At 39.8% G+C, this 20,013-nt stretch overlaps 1 protein-coding gene across 1 annotated transcript; it reads right to left on the bottom strand.

Annotated features, from left to right (window-relative positions):
* Positions 1 to 9,603: 9,603 nt before the first annotated feature.
* Positions 9,604 to 16,145, bottom strand: FCER1A (Fc epsilon receptor Ia). Its single transcript, XM_049880912.1, has 5 exons — positions 16,064 to 16,145; positions 15,607 to 15,627; positions 14,231 to 14,485; positions 12,071 to 12,325; positions 9,604 to 10,584 (listed from the first exon to the last, which is right to left on the bottom strand). Exons 1-5 carry the CDS (start codon positions 16,116 to 16,118, stop codon positions 10,397 to 10,399), a joined length of 774 nt encoding a protein of 257 aa, XP_049736869.1. The 5' UTR covers positions 16,119 to 16,145; the 3' UTR covers positions 9,604 to 10,396.
* Positions 16,146 to 20,013: the final 3,868 nt, after the last annotated feature.

Genomic DNA, 20,013 nt, shown 5'->3' with positions numbered 1-20,013 from the left:
GAAAGTGTATGCTCTGGTGCAAGGAAGACTTCTCTCATTCTTATCTTTCCATTCCTTTTCCTCACTGGGCAACAAATGTATCCCAAGTTTCAAACACAGCTCCTGTGGTAGCCAGAATCCATACAATCCCACAGGGTGACCCTGCAGAGGCGAGATATCACTTGTAAGAGTGTCATGAAGTCAGCTAAGTGATGAGGGTTGGACAAGTCTGTTGAGATTAAATCCTCTATGTCAAGTTAACATGTCCTATTTTGCAAAAAACACTGGCATGTGAAGTCTGATGAAAGAGTAAAGCTATCTTTGGCGTTGGGTCCAGATTTCTAGAAATGATAGAGCCATTTTTTTTTAATGTTGCTTTTTAGTTCTTCTTACACTAGATAAAAGCTGTTAGGTCAAGGTCTGATGACCAGTGTTACATTGTCTTCTATCTGAAGTTATATTTACTGGACGCTGTGGTACACCACCCAGATTGCACCCTTTGGGACCAAGGCACTCATTCCCCCAGATGTTGGCAGGGTCTTGATATGGCAGTCTCAGTTGATAATTGTCCTCCACCAAAAAGACACCTCTTCCAAAGTCATAACCCAGGGGTAGACTGCCTCCAATGATGTTTCTAATTCAGGGCAGAAAGACTGGCCCCCTTGCCTCAATTCATAATAATTCTAAAGGGGTTTCCCAGCTCCAGAACTCTTATCCGGAATATGGTTGAAGGTTTTTGTCATGACTACATCACAGTTCAACTTCACCCTCTGCCGGATCCTGCTTTCTTCATTCTCTCTTAGGTGCTGATGCTGAGAGCACTCCTCCAATTTCTGTCTCAGAGTCAAATCCCAACCTGCAACCTGCAATATTTTAGGAGTCTGTTTTCACGACAGCAATCAGGAATTGATTACCCTTTAAGCATGGTAAGCACACTTAGGGGATCATCAAAACAGGGACACCAACTGTCCAAAGCAAAGACCCATAGTTCCAAGCAGACAGGACACAAGAAAAAGTGAGAGCCACAGTGGAAGGGAACTGCAGGATACTAAATGCAATTGATACCAGCTCCGGTGCATTAGAATGTGCCAGCCGGAAATTAAGTTCATGCAGGATCATGAAGGTGCCCACACGCAAGGTTGTTTAAGCTATGAGGCCCCTACCACTTGAACACTTTTATTAACATCTGTCTCCTACAGTCTCCTCCCATGTAAATGAAATGTCTTATCTGGGCCGGTCTCTTAGGAGTACACTATTTCTTTCTAATGAACAAAAGGTTGGGGTGGGCTGTCAAGTCTAACTCTGCTACATTCTTTCAATATGCAACTGGATCCAACATAAGCAGTGACTGGGCAAGGATGGATGATATAATAGATATATAGATATAGATCTAATAGATCCAGTTTAAGAGAACTGTCTCATACATCCACGTCTGCTGATCCAGCAACTCCAACCAGGAGGGCCAACAATGCCCTTTGGCATGATACAAACACAAGAGTATGCTCTTGCGCATGTCCTGATAAACAACCAATGGGACCTTCAGTTCAAGATGACGTGCAAAAGCTAGGGAACTTGGATAAGCAGATCATTGCAATAAATTCAATATTTGTTTTCTGATCATTAAATCTTTTATGACCTATTTTCATCAGTTCATTTATAGTTATAGAATTTATTATGATATCAAAATTGAAATGTGAGCCATTTAAACGAAAATTTGTGGTCAATTTTTTGTTGTGGGAGTTCAGAATTTTACATTGATTGTTGAAACAACTAAGTTCACTGACTTATTTTCCTTGTTGTACAATATGTGGAATATTATTTCCTGTAGAAAATGTGTTCTATAGTAAGAATCTCATTACTCTACATTCACTAAAAATTTTACACTCCAGTTCATCTCACTCCACTAAAATGACATATGCTACTCTTGCTTTCAATCACTAATATTATAGTTGCATTTAAAAAGAAGTTAATCATAGATAGCTAAGACACACACACACACACATATATATACATGTGCATATATAACTCACATATCCCATTTGAATGTCCGAGTAAGCAGAGAAGGGGGTACCACAGATTATTAGTGTTTAGGGCCCTCACATGCCTAATCCAGCACTGATAGAAATTGGCACCATTTTTCAGTCTTGATACATTCTATAACACATATACATATATATGAAATATATACATATATATTTTTAAGTAAACTTTATTTTTAAAGCCATTTTAGGTTTACAAAAAAATTACTCAGAAAGTATAGAGGTCTCTTATAGCCCCTCTCCTTGCACACAGTTTTCGAGATTTTTAACATCTTTCATTAGTGTGGTACTTTTATGATAATCGAAGAACTAATATTGATACATTATTTTCACTACTAAAGACCATAATTTATATTAGGCTAACTCTTTATGATGTACAGTTCAACTGGGTTTGGACAAATGCATAAAGTCGTGCATCCACCATTACAGTATCACAGAGAATAGTTTCACTGCTCTAAAAATACCCTGTGCTACACCTATTCACCTCTGCCCATTTTATCGCTTCAAAGATTCTGGGAATGTAGATGTGTAGACTAATGTGGAGAAGAGGAATGTAAGACTTTGAAGGCCTTTGATTGGGTCCTATACCAAAGGCTGCCCAAGAATCTAAGCTTATGAGGTCAAGGACCATGTCTTCCTCTTCTTTGCTTTCCTAGCACTAGCTAGCACAGTTCTTATACCTTGTGACTACTCAGCACATGTTTGCAAACTTGAACTACTAAAGAAATTGGTTTTGCTTAGATTTGAAGTGAAATTTTATTGTTATGCACATGGAGCTAAGAAAAAGTTCAGAAAAAAATCAGATTATCCAGGTTAATAAACATATTTTTCTAGGGAAAAGTGTAAATCATACACACATCCACGGATTGGTTCAGGGACAAGACTTGTTCCATCTCTCTGTTTTTTTTTTTTTTTTTTTGTCATTTGTTTAAAAGAAAGAAAGGGTAGTAAAAAAAAAAAAAAACTCCAAAGTCAAAGACTTTATCTGGATTTCAAAGTTTTTGTCTAATTTTACCCTGTGTACATTTTTTTCTCTCATCTTTCCCTCCTCACCCCCATTTCCTATACCCTGGATGAGAAACACTCCTCTTGGAAATGTTTTTAATTTCCTTATTCCATTCTCTGCACCTCTTCACAAACTATTCTATCCACTGGAAAGAGTGTTCCACAGGCATTGAAGGAATATATTTCCTAGTGTGTTGGTTTATGGAGGCAAAAAGAAACAGAAAATCACCCTAGCCCACAGGCATGAGTAAGACCCACTGGTGAGTAAAATGAAATTAAATTGTTGAAGTAAACTAGATGAGCTTCAATGCTTGCAAGTGTAAAGAAAATTTTAATTTTGCAGTGATAAGCTCCAAACTATCAGTTATAACACAGGAAGGAGAACTAAATGTTTGTGAAGTCAATTCCTAGATATATTAGCCAGATAAACTACTATGAACGAAGAGAGAAGTAAAATGTTGGACATCTTCAAGAAAGGGCTTAGTCGCAAAACTGAAAACCTTATCGTACTTGATCCACACCTGTGTTGAGACCGTATATGCAGCAGTGCATGGTTTTAGTCAATGCATTTCAAGAAAAATTTTAAAAGAGCTAGGAAAATGTCATATGAGCAGTTACAGAGAATTAGTTGTTGTTGTTAGGAGTCCTTGAGTCATTTCCAACTCATATCAACCCTGTATACAATAGAACGAAACACTGTCCGATCTTGTACCATTCTCACAATCTTTTCTATGTTTGAGCCCATTGTTGCAGTCACTGTGTCAATCCATCTCGTCAAGCATTTTCCTCTTTTTCAATGACCCTCTACTTTACCAAGCATGACGTCCTTCTCCAGAGAACGGTCCCTGTTGGTCACACTCCAAAGTATATGACACGACGTCTTGCCATCCTCACTTCTAAGGAATATTCTGGCTGTACTTCTTTAAAACAGATTTGTTCATTCTTCTGGCAGTCCATGGTATAATCAATATTCTTCACCAATACCATAATTCAAAGTCATCAATTCTTCGGTCTTCCTTATGAATCGACTCGATGGCACTGGGTTCTGGGTTTTCCTTATCGTTGTCTATGTTCCCTGTGCAGATGAGGCAACTGAAAATACCATGGCTTGGGTCAGGCTCACGTTAGGCCTTAAAGTGAAATTGTTGCTTTTTAACACTTTTTAAAAAAAGGTCTTTTGAAGCAGATTTGACCAATGCAATATACCCTTTGATTTCTTGACTGCTGCTTCCATAAGTATTGTTTATGAATCCAAGTAAAATGAAATCCTTGACAACATCTGTCTTTTCTCTGTTTATCTCAACGTTGCTTATTGGTCCAGTTGTGAGGATTTTTGTTTTATTAATGATGAGGTTGTGATAGTTAAGATTGTGTGTCAACTTGGCTGGGCCATGATTCTCAGTGTTTTGGCAGTTTTATAACGTTGTGACCACTTCCTTGTTGAAACTTGATATGTGATCACCCTCGAGATGGAATCTGCTGAGTGGTACCGGCAGGGGTGGGGCCTGTGGTAGGTAGCTCACCACCTCCTCAGCCTTCCTCTCTCTGCCTTCCGCCACCTACTTCCTTCCTGCTCGCCTTACAAAAGCTGTTGGTTTATTCTGGATCCAGCAGCTGTCTCTTTTCTGACCTCTGGTTCTCGAGACTTGAGCTAGCAGCTTACCTGTCCATCTTGGGATTCTCTGATCTTCAAGGCCTGCGAGTAAAAGTCCTTCTCCCCAACCTGCCTATTTTGGGTTAACCAGCCCCTGCCGCTAACTGACTCAGGAGAAACCTTGCGGTCTTGCCTGCTGACCTTGGGGATTCCTCAACCATCACAACTTGTCAGCGGGATCCCTGCTCTCCAATCTGCTCATCTTGGGTTCACCAGCTTCTGCGGCTCCGTGAATTGGGAAAGGACTCTATCCTGATCCAAAGACTTGGGACTTTCCAACCCCTACAATCGAGTGAGCTGTTTCTTTAATATAAATCTCAGTATATACCTTTATACGCATTACCAATTTTGCTTCTCTAGAGAACCTAAGACAGAGGTGTAATCCATACCAAAACCTGTAGTCTTTGATCTTCATCAGTAAGTGCTTCAAGTTCTCTTCAATTTCAGCAACCAAGGTTGTGTCACCTGCGTATCGCAGGTTGTTAATGAGTCTTCCTCCAATTCTGATGACACATTCTTATTCATATAATCCAGTTTCTCAGATTATTGGCCCAGCATGCAGACTGAATAAGTATGGTGAAAGGATACAACCCTGACATACACCTTTTCAGATTTTAACCCACTCAGTATCCCCTTGCTCTGTTTGAATGACTGCCTCTTGATCTATGTATAGGTTCCTCATGAGCACAATTAATTGTTCTAGAGTTACCATTCTTTGCAATGTTATACATAATTTTTTATGATCCACACAGTTGAATGCCTTTGCATAGTCAATAAAACACAGGTAAACATCTTTCTGGTATTCTCTGTTTTCAGTCAAGATCCATCTGACATCAGCCATGACATTACTTGTTCCATGCCCTCTTCGGAATCCAGCCTGAATCTCTGGCAGTTCCCTGTTAATGTACTGCTGCAATCACTTCTGAATTACTTTCAACAACATTTTACTTGCATGTGAAATTAATAATATTGTTCAATATATATATTGTTCAATAATTTCCACATTCTGTTGGATCACCTTTCTTTAGAATGGGCACAAATATGAATCTCTGAAAGCCAGTAGGCCAGGAAGCTGTCTTCCAAATTTCTTGGCATAGACAAGTGAGGACATCCAGCATTGCAACTGTTTGTTGAACAACGTCTCCATTCATATTCAGTCAATTCCTGGAGCCTTGTGAAGAGTGGACTTCTTCCTTCAGTGCCATTGGTTCTTGATTATACACTCCCTCCTGAAATGGTTGAACACCAATCCTTTTTGGTACAGTTACTCTGTGGATGCCTTCCATCTTCTTTTGGTGCTCCCTGCATCGTTCAACATTTTGCCCATAGAATCCTTCAATATTGCAACTCAAGACTTGAATTTCTTCTTCAGTTCTTTCAGCTTGAGAAATGCTGGGTGCGTTCTTGCCTTTTGATTTTCTAACTTCAGGTGTCTGCACAATTTATTATAGTACTTTGTTTACTTGAGCCACCCTTTGAAATCTTCTTTTCAGCTTTTACTTCATCATTTCTTCGATTTGCTTAAGCTACTCTACATTCAAAAGCAAGTTTCAGAGTCTCTTCTGACATCCATTTTGATCTTTTCTTTCTTTCCCGTCTTTTTAATGACCCTTTGCTTTCTTCACGTCTGATGTACTTGATGTCATTTCACAACTCATCTGGTCTTCAAGTATTAGTGTGCAATGCATCATATCTATTTTTGAGATAGTCTATAAATTCAGGTGGGATATACTCAAGGTCGTACTTTGGACTTGTTTTAATTTTCTTCAGCTTCAACTTGAACTTGCCTATGTGTGATTCATGATCTGTTCAGCAGTCAGCCTCTGACCTTGTTCTGACTGATGATAATGAGCTTCTCCATCATCTCTTTCCACACATGAGGTCGATTTGATTTCCTTGTATTCCACCTGTTGAAGTCCGAGTTGCCATTTATGTTATAGAAAAAAAGGTGTTTGCAATGAGTAAGTTGTTTGTTCTGCAAAATTCTATCATGCAATCTCTGGAGTTGTTTTTATCACCAAGGCTATGTTTCCCAACTACTGATCCTTCTTTTTTTCTAACTTGCATTCCAGTTGCCAGTAATTATCAATGAATCTTGATTGTATGTTTGATCAATTTCAGACTACAGAAGTTGGTAAAAATTGATACAGTGGTGGCATATCTCCTAGCATCACAGCAACGTGTAAGTCACCACAGTATAACACACTTTGACAGTTAAGTGGTAGAGAAAAATGATAATATTTTATAAAATCAAAGCTAGAGTAATCAAAGGCTTATTACAAATTCTAGAACGCTAGACTAAAGTCCTTCTCTCTCACTCCATATGAGTAAGCAGAGGAGGGGGTACCACAGATTATTAGTGTTTAGGGCCCTCACATGCTTTAACATAGCCGTGACAGTGATTGGCAGCATTTCTCAGTCTTGATACATTCAAGTGAAAGGAGAAGGCCAATGATACACATACATATGTATACATATATGTTTTTTAAAAATTTTAATAAACTTTATTTTTAAAGCTCTTTTAGGTTTACAAAAAAAAAAAAAAATTACCCAGAATGTACAGAAGTCTCTTATAACTCCTCTTCTTGCACACCAAAAAAAAAAAAAATCAAACATGTTGCCATCGAGTCGATTCCGACTCATAGTGACCCTCCTTTCACAGTTTCCCCTATTATTAACACTTCTCATTAGTGTGGTAGATTTTTATGACAATTGATGAACCAATATTGATACACTATTATTCACTAAAGGCCATGTTTACATTAGGTTTCACTCTATGCTGTACAGTTCAACTGGGTTTCGATGAAGGCATAAAGTCATGCATCCACCATTACACTATTATACAGAACAGTGTCACTGCCCTAAAAATATTCTGTGTGCCACCAATGCACTTCTGCCCCTTTCCCTTTAAACCCTTGACAGTCACTGATCTTTTTACTATCTCTATAGTTTTACCCTTTCCAGAACATCACATAGTTGGAATCATACAGTATGCAGCCTTTTAAACTAAACTCTCACTTAGTAGTATGTATTTAAAGTTTCTCCCCGTCTCTTTATGGCTTGATAGCTCATTTCTTCTTATCAATGAATAATATTCCATTGTATGAATGTACCACAATTTATTTACCCATTCAATTATTGATGAACATCTTGGCTGCTTCTAAGTTTTGACAATTACGAATAAAGTTGTTACAAACATTCATGTGAATGTTTTTGTGGGGATATAAGTTTTAAACTCATTTGGGTAAATGTCTAGGAACATGATTGTATGGTAAGCTATGGTTACCTTTGTAAGAAACTGTCAAACCGTCTTTCCAAGTGGTTGTCCCATTTTGCATTTCTACCAGCGGTGGTTTTTACCCCCATTCAGCTGTGATTCTCTGTGTTTGCCTGTCTCCTCAGTTTCTAGGGTGGCAATTTGCGCTGTGACCTCAGTTCCTTGATGGATCTAAGAGAAGTTATTGATCTGCAAACTCTTTACATATATTCTAACTTAAAAAAATTGTTTCATCCTATTGATTGAACTATATTTAGATGGAAGAAGTGCAGTGTTATTTTCTCGAACCTTAGTTAAAAAATAAATAAAAATTTGAAATTTTCTCAGAATTAGCATGAAGTCACTTCTTTATTTAAAAAAAAAAAATTCTCCGTGAGAAATTTCAGTTTCATTGCTGTTGGCACCACTAGTTCATAGTGAAATGACTAACCACTCTCAGTGACATTTGAAAACAGGAAAGACTGAAAGTGAGCATGTGTAATCCCAATTTACAAGAAAGGAAAAAGTATGGGTTCTATAAGAAATATATAGAAGTGAACTTGATAGTGATCCTGGCATATTTGTAGAGTGAATGGTTTATGATGAGGATGTTGTGGAATTTGAGGACATACCAGATGGGAACTTGGACTTGGTAAGTAACTGCCCAGAGGCGGACAGACAAATTCAGGCAGAGAAACAGTACCACTCTGTGAGGTTATCCATGTGCCTTTGACAACCTCAATGTAACTCTCCCATCTCTGAGTTCAAGGAGATGCTCATATTATCACCATTTCCCATTTAATAAGAAGAAGGGAACAAGCAAATAGCCATGGACCCAACATGTGACACGGTGGATCTTTTGTCTGAATCTCCACTCCAGAGGTAACCAAGGGAATTTATCTTTCATTGGCCAAATATTTTTAAATTTTATTTTGGCCACCAGTAGGAAGCTACTGACTTGATTTTCAAAAAACCAACCCGTATCTATTAAGAGTTCATGACAATTTATGGTAGGTTCTGGAGCAGCAATTATGGATAAACAATTTTTCTCTAGGGGCAATTTAGCAAGAGATAGGAGCTAAAAAGAAGGCCCCAAGGGTGAGGCTGGGGTGAAATATCTAGATTTCAATCATCTGTATAACATACGTATTCACTTTGTGGCATAGATAGAAGGTACTCATGTATCTTAAAATAAAAATACATACTTATAAATGCCGTATTTTGGGTGCCCACAGACCTAACTCTGTGTTCTGTGTTACTTCTGGGACAGTAGAATGAATGGATATAAAGAAGAAAATAGGTAGAAATTGTAGTTGCAGGTCTGAGACAAACCTGGAATTCAGACACATGGAAGAGAAAAATGAAGGGAGAGATCAATGTCTGGTAGCATGAAGAAAAAATTCACACGGGAGCTTCTTAGGGAATGCATTCTGAGCTCTTGTGTCTAGATAACCATATAGGAATTGAGTCCCTTAGTAGCCCTTTCAAACTTAGAGTGAGGATAGAAGGGCAGGTGGAAGTGAACACTGATAACTAATAACCTAGAAAATTCCTTAGAAAGTCATCCTTACGATGGTCAAAGGAGGATATTTCTAATCTAGAACTTCAAAGTTCTTGCCACCAGAAGCAAAAAAGAAGCTAGCAAGCCTTAAGGATTTAGAAACATCATGTTACACAGTTCCAAATTTATTTTATTCAAATTGAACTCTTCTTTTGCAGATGCTAATACATGAATCTATTCATTCTTCCATTTATTCAACCAACGTTCATTATGCAGTTAACATTACATACCACTTAAGCAGTTGGTTTAATGAAGCAGTTTCGCGAAGCATTGATCACAAACGTTTCTATGTATGTTGTGAGCTATATTTGACAATAATCCCCTCCTCGCATGCCTCATTTCTGGATTTTAGGATTTTGCAAGGAGCAGAGATAGAATTAGGGATACAGGTGTGGAAGCTCCACTTCCAGAAAATAGTGAGCAAAGGAACACATTGAGAGGAAATAATCTCTTTTCTTTTGGTTTGGCTGCTCCTTTGATCCAATTAGGGGTCATCAGAAAGAATTCTTGGATGGAAAAGAATGGAAATAGGATTCTATACCTGATGGTAAGAGGACCTTCAGGTCCTCTCCAGTCAAAGTATTCAGGATTGAGTGAGAGTTGGGTTTTACACATATTGTTTGCCTGTCTGGTTGCCTCTCATTATCTCTACACACATCTACTCCTATCCCTGTTACGACAGTAACTGGAATGGGATGAAACCCTTCCTTTAAACTACAAATATCAATTAGGAACAAGAATAGATGTGGGACAGCAGCCCTGAGAGCCAGATAATGAGGTACGTGCAGGAGTTCTGGAATGAGACCCCCAGGATCAGGGGAGGAGAAACAGTGGTTGATACCGGAAAGAAATTGCTGGTGCCGGAAAGAAATGCTGGCGAAAATGTTTCTTGAGTGATGACATCATTTCTCTTTGAGGTCTGGCTTAGGTTTTGGATGCTGAAGCTTGTTGCCTTTTCTGGTCCTCTTAATTTTCAAGAACAATTTGAACTCCTGCTGGGTGACGATAAACAATCCTGTGTCCACAGTAAACATCATCCCCACCAGCAATGGGATAAAAAATTGTACCCAGAAGTTGTCAATTTGTTGAGCTACAGTTGCAACAAGAAACATAATTTGTATTAGGAATCGAACAATGATGTTCAGGACTTCATCCTCCCCAAGCAAAGGACTCAGAATGGCCTTCCATCTTCTAGCATGATATGGCGTCCCGAAGCAGAGAGAAAACTCTCACGAGATTGCATCTCTCAATTTGTGCTCCCTGAACTCCTGAGTATTTCTCTGCAACCCCTGTGTAACAGTTCCTCTAGCCCATGTACCCAAAGGGGATGGCTGGTCATAGGAAAGATGATCCCTTTCTGGGGGCTGACAAGTCCAACATTCATATATGATTTGGGGGATGGAAAAAAGGCAGAGAGAGGGCAAGGGTCACCAGTGACTTGTTTCTTCATTAATCAATCATCATTTCTTGCATGCCAGTTGGGTGAAATGAAGGTCTTAGATTAGATCATCTTTAAGTTGCCTTCCAACTATACTGTTTTGTGGTTCTGTTATTTTATTTACACAGTATTGATTTTCATGATCATTTTAGAATTATGGAGCCCCAGAATGCTACAGCTAGAAATCACTTAGAAATCAACTAAAACAATGGCTCTCAACACTGGCGGCACATTACCATTACCTGTGAGAGCTTTGGAAAATACTGGTGCTCAGGCCTCACACCAAAGCAATTAAATTGGAATCTCGAGGGATGAGACACGGACATCAGTATATATTTTTTAAGTTCCCCAAATGATTCTAGGGGTGTCTAGACCAAACATTTTACTTGACAGATGAGGACACTGAAAGCCCAGAGACAATTAAATAGCACCAAGGTCTTCAGTCAGTTAACAAAGTATTGGCATTAGACCTTAATTCTGACTTCGGGCCTTGTGCTTTTATTAGTATGAGTAAAGTTTGCCAAGTAAAAGTCTTATTTCTACCTTGCAAGGCAAATATCTCAAAAATTTCTTCTTTCGTCACACAAAGTTTGGAAATAGCAATTTTCCTCATAAGCCATGAAGACAGCCCACCTGCTTACCCTCTCCTCACCAAGCCACTTTCCTTATCCCCAGATACACAAGGGCACAGCCTGCTGACTTGTTGATTTCTTTTCCCAGCCCTCCTCAGCTGAAACAAGCTCTTCAAGCTCTTTACAACCTGTGTTCCTTCAACTTTGAAACTCCCTTTCAATCTGGTAAATACAAGTGGTTCTCTTCAGGAGCAACAGATAACTTTGAGATCAAAATAGCAATCACAATCTGTTATGCTTGGGTAGTCCTTAAGAGCTTACAAAGCCATTTCACAAATATTGCCCCATTTAATCTTTATAGAAAATTCCATAATAAGAGTAGGTATTACTATTACCATTTAACAAGTAAAGAATCTTAAACAGAGATTAAGAGACATGCTATATCTCTGGTGTCTTTTGCAAGGTATCACAGCTGCCCCCACTACACACATGGCAATCACTCAGGCTCAGATGCCCTCTATTCCTTCCCTTGCTATGGACTCCTTCCCTTTCCTTTACAGACTCACCTTGTACAGTAATGTTGAGGGGATCAGAGATACGGCGTAATTTCTCAATAAAGCCCTCGCAGTGATAGGTGCCACTGTTTTTGAGGGTGGCCTTGGGAACTGAAAGGTTGTGGTTCTCATACCAGTACTTGATTGCTTCACCATCCTTGTAGTAGATCACTTTGTATGTATTCCAGTTCTTCCAACTGTGGCACCTGATAAGGAAGGGCTTACCCTCTGTCATCGTCTCAGTAGGTACCTGAAGAAGTAGCCAGTCTGAAAAGCATTCATTGTATTATTTATTTAGGAATAAATTAATAAATAATTGTTTAATTAAATAAAAGAGGATCATGCAAGAGTGTGTATCAGAAACCAAGGATTATTATTAACCCATTTCTGGGCTGGCTAAGCCAATGAAAAAAGGAAAGACAAAATAGAGCCTGTCTTCTGTATGGATAAGTCCTCCCTCCTCCTGAAAAGCCTGTGGGCATAAAGACCTTCTGACTTTTCTCCTTAGGCCATCCATTGGAAAGCCTGAAACCCGGGATTCCCTTCAGATCCATCATTGCTTATTAGAGCCACTGAGAGTGAAATAAATCTAATCTGCCTGGGGAGTTTTAGTGTAGAAGAGTGTCTATTTTGTTCTCTTGCACCCCCTGGGGGCTCCCCAAAGGTTCCTCAGAACATGTTGTTGTTGTTACGTGCTGTCAAGTCATTTTTAACTCGTAGTGACCCTGCAGGACTGAGTAGAACTGCCCACAGGATTTCGGTAGACGGGGGAGTAAACTCAGTGGTAGAGCAAGTGTTTAGCATGCATGAGGCCCTGGGTTTGAGCCCCAGCACTTCCATTACTAACTCATTCAAGGAGCCCTGGTGACTCAGTGGTTACACACTCTGCTGTTAAGCTAGAGGTCGGCAGTTTGAACCCACCAGACATTCCACAGAGTAAAGATATGGCAGTTTGCTTCTGTAAACATTACAACCTTGGAAACCCTATAGGACAGTTCTACTCCGTCCTACAGAGTTGCTGTGAGTCGGAATCAACTTGACATTTGGTTATTTGGTTTGATATTTACAGGAGCAGATAGCCAGGTCCTTTCTCCCATGAGGCGGTTGGTGGGTTCAAACTGCTGACCTTTCAGTTAGCAGCTGAGCACTTCAACATGGCATCACCAGGTCTCCTTTAGAACATGTATGACAGTTCAATTAATTATGTAATTATATGTTTAATATCTTCTTCTCTGGTTCTACGGTCTAGAAGGGCAGAAGCCATGTCTATTTTTTATATTATATCCCCAGTGCCTAACATAATGCCTGGAAGTTGACCGATACTCAAAAAATATTTGTCAATAATGAGTCAGTTAAAAATAAGAATTTGATTATATTGACTAATATCATTGAAAGAACTGAAAAACATTCACAAAAGGAGAATTTCGAATAGACATATGGAAAATTTACACAAGCATATTTTATTTAGGAGCAATCCTTGAGGATTTCGCTAGAAACTACTCCAAGGAAACGAAAAATCTATTCTACATTGATTTAGTTTGTATTTGCACCTTGCATATGAATGTTGAAACATCTTTTTCACTCAAGAGGGAATGTAAAGTAAAACAGTGACCAAGTCATCCAAATGCAATCATTAGTTTGTTCATTCAATGTTTACTGACTAACTTACATATACCTAAGCAGGCTGTGCTAATTAATTTCTGGAAGTAGGAGAAAGACAAAGATGAAATAAACATAAGATCCGTTGTTCAGTAACAATACGGGAGATGAGGAACGCACTTATATTTCATAAGGAAGAGTACAATCTTATATTCAGGTGTGGCACACAGATTATGCACAGCAAATCTTTAAATCAAACCTTATAATTCTATTCCACAAAAACAGCTCTTTGCACTCATCCAACATGCAATTTGACCACATAATATACATCTGCACATGTGCAGAAAAGACAGTCAGAGGCCAAATGGAGAAGAGGGATACTATGGGAGATGACCAGGATATTGAAAGAGGGCAGAAGGACTGGAGGAAGGAGTAGGAGTGGAAAAAGAAAGATTGACAGGTCTTGACTGACCTTGGTGCCCCTAAACCTTGGAATAACCTGTTTCCTTCCCATCTTCAGATGGGCCATCTCTTCTATGGGAGAACCTATATTCCCATTTCCCTGAGACTTACCACTGAAGACTTCCAGGTACACAGGTTTGCTCAGGTTCCGTTTTTTGTTCTGACAGAGGTATTCCCCACTGTCCTGGATGCTGGCATTCACGATGTTCAAACTTGAAGTCGTCTCAGGTAAAATCGTGCCATTGTGGAACCATTTAGTGGTGTTGACTTCAAGGGACTTGTCCCCATCACATGTAAGCTTCACATTCTCTCCTATAAATATTCTATTCCATGGGGGATTCAGGGAAATGATAGACTTCCAGATGACTTCAAAGAGATCAAAGTGTGGAAAGAGATACAGAGGGGAAAAATCATTGAAAATTATCCAGGCTTAAAAGCACAGTCGTACCAATGGTCAGACCATCAATGGGCAGTCTACCCTTGCAGTGTTGGCAATAAGACCCTGTCCTGATTCCAGGAGAGGGATTAAAGAAAGGAGGAATACAGTGTTGTGGTTTCATCTCAATCTAGATGAAAGACAGGGCACAAATACAGGATATTTAAAAACAAACTAATCAGTTTACCGTGTACTTAGGACAATTCACTCCAATTTTCTTGATTTTGATTACGGTATCTCTAAAGCGAGGACTGCGATCTCTTTTCAGGCAGAGACGATGTCTTTCATGCTCAAGCATTGCCCAGCACAAAGGTAAATGCTCATTAAATGCTTACTGAGTAGATGAATGAGTGAATAATGGGTGAATGAATGTGCTGGACCAGAAGACATATGAGATATCTTCCAGCTGTAAATTTTTATGACTATGTTCATATGGAGTACAAAATATATATAATGCTGGAGAGCAGAGAAGAGCACTAACAGGGTCAATTTTGAGTGGCTTCTTTTTTTTTTTTTTTTTTCCAGGAGCAAAGATATACACTGAAGATTTGGATAAAGGCCAAGAAAGTGGCTCGATGGTGATGAATAGTGATGTAGTTAGAATAGCATTATTCCAAGGGACCTATTTCGGAATTCTGTCCTGTGTTAGCTGTGTCACCTCCACCAAATCACTTAATCTTTCTGAGTTTCAGCATTTTCAGTTATAAAATAACAATAATAATTTCTGTCTCCTAGAATTGTCACTGAGAATTGAATGATATTATATGAAAGTGCCTGGGAGAGCAGCTGAGATATTTAGTTGTGCAACAGACATGGTCGTTAGCATAAAAAGAGGAAGGGCGAGTTGAGACAATGAAATGGTATGTGTGAAGATTTCAAATGGGGGGAATGAGGGAAGACAAGGCAAACTGGAGATGGGAGGCAGGTTGGCCAGAGAACAGATTCATAATCATTAGAAAACAGAGGAGATGAGATGAGGGGAAGCAGTTAGTGAAAGGACAGAATCGCCCAGATACACTGAAACATGGAGGGAACAAGGATGAACACTCACCTGCTAGCACGCCAGCTGGAGCTGCAAAAGTCCAGAGAGAATTAGTTAACATCTACCCCTAGCCTTCTGGGGCACCTGAGGGCTGGCATTTGGGTGTGGAGACGAGGTCCATGTTCATGGAATCCAAGAGCCAACCATATTCTCAGTAATCTGACCCAAGGAGAGAAGGAACTTCTCTCTTGCCTCTCCCCTCCCTCCCTTGGTAGGAATCTTGCCCTCTGAGGATACCCAAGTGATTGGAAGGAGGCAGGCTGTCAGTTTGGATGCTCCCTTAGATGTTTCTCAGCCCAGCTTCCTCTCCTTTCAGCCTATCTCCACTACAGTATCCCTGCTAAATGCCCCATGGTTTGCATATGTCCTAGAAAAAGGCACCACTTAGACTGCTAAAGCTCCTACCCTAACTGCTCTCTAGATCTGTTTTGCTCCTTCCAGGAAGGGTAACCAACCCTGTACTCACAGAAGAGCAGTAATGCTAGCCACAGCAGGGCAGGTCTTCCCACAGAAACAAGCATCTCCTCTGTACCTCGCGGTGCCGACTGGGTTGTAGAGACCTATGGTCTTAGATATGAAACCAAAAAAGGAGAAGGAAATGTTTTTTCGTATCGTATCTGGTTAATTTCATCAGCTGCGCCTTGGTTTGCCTCCCTCTCTGGAGATAATAATCAGGGAGGTACTGAATTGAGCAATTTTATATTTACTCCCTTACTCTGTTCCCCATCCCACCTCTAGATACACACCTGGAATCTGGAGAGAGGCACACTGCTTGGTGTACAGTCATAGGGCTTTCTTAAACTGTTGATTCATGTACAATGATTTATTTTGCAACTTCGGAAAGTGAAGTGGGAGGGACAGCCAAATAAAATAACAATTAATTATTGAGCCCATAGTATATGCATTGTTAAGTACATGGCTACTAACTATTGGTGGTTTGGACCTTCTCAGAGGTGCTTCAGAAGAAAATTCTGGAAATCTGCTTCCGAAAGATCACAGCCGTGAAAACCCTGTAGAGAACAGCTCTACTCTGTAACATATGGGGTCACCATGAGTTGGAATCAACTGGAAGGCAATTGGTTTTTGTTTGTTTGGTTGCTTTAGTATATGCCAGGCACTATGCTAAATAGTTTACATCTGATATTTCATTCATTTCTGCAATAAGCCTATGAAGTAGGTGCTGTCATTATTTATATCTAATAGATAGGAAAACTGGAGCTTACGGAGATTAAGTAACTTGCCTTAGAGTACCACCTAGTAAATGTGTAATCTAGGGCTCAGTCGTATAAACTCTAACCCCAGGGTAAAACTCTTGATCATTATAATATGCTGTTATGTGTGTTCAGGAGTATGGATAGCAATTGCCGAAATTCTTTCAGGGTTCTCCTGAGCTGGCAACCCTCTTGTTACCTAATTTTCTGCTTATTCCAAACTAAACCAAAGCCTTTACCCTCAAGTTGATTCTGACTCATAGCAACCCAGGAGGACAGAGCAGAACTTCCGCATATGGTTTCCAAGGCTGTAATCTTTACAAAAGCAGACTGCTACATCTTTCTCCCACAGAGAGGCTGGTGGTTTTGAACCACCCACCTTTCAGTTAGCACCACCAGAGCTCTCTCTGTTCATCCATTAGTCCACAAATCCACAAATTTTCATCTCATTCCCTGATGATTCACTGTTTGACCAGCAAATTGGGGACACTAAAATCAAGCAATTGCTTCACCCTACCCTCACATAACTGATTACATCTCTTTGTTGACTTCTACATTTCCTTTATCTTATTAAAAAAAAAAGTTCTCCAAATATTATATCAGCTATCTGAGTACAGTGTATTGCTAATTTCTTGTGCCCAGGCTGTCATCCCCAGGAACATGTGCTCACTGAAATCAATCAAGTGTGTCTTAACCTTACTTATTGCTATAATTTTTTTTTTTTAATTCTGGACATACATGTGTTCAACGCTCAGATACAGCATTCCTGTCCCCAAATTTTGACCTTTCATTGATTCTCAGAGGTCTTAATCTATATTTCACTGTGCAGCAGCAGAGAAATCAAACCCCAGTGGCCATCCATGAACTACAGGGTCTGTGGGCTATGAGGTGTCCCTGTGGCCAGATCCAGGGTAAGAGGTGATTGACAGGGACTTTTGTGCCTTGGGACGCCACTGGCAGAGGGGAGCTCAAGGCCCTGCCCATAGAGTGCCTCGGCTTTTGCAGCTTTCTCCAAAATTGGAAAACAGGGAGAAGGTCCGATGTGAGGCTTCTTCCTCTCTAAGTTCTCCACAACTGGGTGAAGTCCACATACGATTTGAACAAAACACCTGTCTGCTTCATGGCATAGTATGAGTTCTCCCTGAGGACCAGACACAAGGCTAATATGTTATGTGGCTCATCTACTTTACTCCTCCCACCAACTCTGTGGTTGAAGAATGAGGAAAATAATGTACAAAAAGGTTAAGGACACACAGCTGGCAAGTGTAAGAGATTCTCATTTTTTCCTCTAGTTTATTAGGACCAGGAGACCATCAGCTCTATTATCTTCTTTCTTCTGATGCCTTTGACAGAAGGTGTCTGGTCAGGAAACAGCACTCAGTAGTGGAGGCTGACTGCCTGGTAGATCCTCACAAGAAAGTCAGGGGCTTTAATACTTTTTACTTCTTGTCCAGACCTAAATGATTACCTACCTGGGGTTGATTCAAAAGAATGAAATGGAAACTTCCGAGGCTCCAAAAGTAAATGTCACTCAGAAAGCGACTGAGACTGGGGTTATGCAAGTGGAAAAAGATTCTCCATTCCCCCGTCCTCCCCACTCCCCCCGCCCCAGGAAATGAAAATAAGACTTCAGGAAATAAACCAAGGCTTATTTTTAGAGATGAATTTCTCTCTGACATGGAAGGAAGAATAGGGTGGAATTTTTCATAGAAATAGGATGTGAATGGAGGCTACCTGCAAAATATATTCCCAGCACTGATTTTAATAACAAAATATGCAATCTCTCAAATACAAAGGTGACCATGCTACTTGGATCTTACAGATTGATATAGCTAGAGCTCATACCCTACAGACTATTTATAGGCAGATCTTACCATATATACCAATTAAAGGTTGCCAGTGGAAGCCAATAGGAGCCCCTTGGTGGCACAAGCAGTTAAGCACATGACCACTAGACTAAAGGTTGGTGGTTCGAACCCACCGAGAGGTGCCTCGAAAGTCAGGACTGTTGATCTTCTTCTAAAAGCTCACAGTCTTGAAAACTCCATGGAGCCATTCTCCTCTGCCTACATGGGGTCACCATGAGTTGGAATTTACTAGACAACAATTAACAGCAACAATAACATGGAAGCCAAGAGGTCAAACAGCCTGAGTCAGTTACATGATCATTTTCTGAGTGGGCATAAAAACTCAATATATTGGGAAAAGATTTCTAACTAGTGTTACAATTCTTGGATATTCCCTAAAATAAAAACACAGAGATAACCTTGAAATAGAGTGCTAGACCATCAACAGAGCATAATTTATATTGTTCTATAATGTATAGGTGTGTGCATTTGAGATATAAAGCTGCCCATCTTCCAGAAGTGTAACCAGCCTCTCACACGTTCCAAATGAGGCATCGTTTGATGCTTTGTAGTTAAGAGACCATAAGATTTGTTCCAGCAAATTGACCACGATCTTTGCCTTATAAATACCATGTTCTGGCCAAGAGACCCAAAGGAGCTCAGACTTGCCTTCATGCCAGCCACAAGACACAGAAATTAAATGAGCTGACCTCTCCTTCAGAGCCTGCTGAGGGGAATGGTGGTTGGTGTAAAAGTGTTTTTAAACCCCTGAATACTATATTACATTAAAAAAAATTAAAATAGTAAAAATAAATTAGTACCCAGGTGAATTTCAAAGAGAATAAATGTAAGATTAATTAAGAGTCCAGGCTCTGAATAGGATATCGAGTTTGAGAATCTGCTAATCACCTCAGACTACTTTATTAGCTATGTGGCTCTAGGCAAATTATTTAATCTCTCTGAGCTTCAGTTTCTTTGTGTATAAATGGTGATAGTGCTGGTACTACTTGTGACGGTTAAGTGAGTTAGTAGAGTATCCAAACCAAACCACTACTGTGGAGATGATTCTGACTCATAGCAACCCCATAGGTTTCCAAGGTGAAAGTCTCTACAGAAGCAGACTGCTACATCTTTCTCCCAAGGAGCTGCTGGTGGTTCCAAACTACCAGTATTTCAGTTTGCAGTCTATTGCTTTAACCACTGAGCCACCAGGGATCCGTTTAGTATAGTACCAAAACCAAAAAACTCACTGCTATCCAGTCAATTCCGACTCATAGTGACCCTATAAGACAGAGTAGAACTGCCCCCATAGGGTTCCTAAGGAGCACCTGGTGGATTCAAACTGCCAACCTTTTGGT

The sequence above is a fragment of the Elephas maximus genome, chromosome 3, assembly GCF_024166365.1.
Source record: "Elephas maximus indicus isolate mEleMax1 chromosome 3, mEleMax1 primary haplotype, whole genome shotgun sequence".
Taxonomy (NCBI): domain Eukaryota; kingdom Metazoa; phylum Chordata; class Mammalia; order Proboscidea; family Elephantidae; genus Elephas; species Elephas maximus.
This window is presented reverse-complemented; position numbering and strand designations above follow the sequence as displayed.

Bases quoted from the DNA above. Each gene is read 5' to 3' on its own strand.
- FCER1A (XM_049880912.1), bottom strand. From the start codon at position 16,118: ATGCTTGTTTCTGTGGGAAGACCTGCCCTGCTGTGGCTAGCATTACTG. The intron at 14,486-15,606 runs GTGAGTGTTCAT...ATCTCTTTGAAG, and splicing joins TCCAGCTGGCGTGCTAGCAG to TCATCTGGAAGTCTATCATT. The intron at 12,326-14,230 runs GTAAGTCTCAGG...AATGCTTTTCAG, and splicing joins GTACCTGGAAGTCTTCAGTG to ACTGGCTACTTCTTCAGGTA.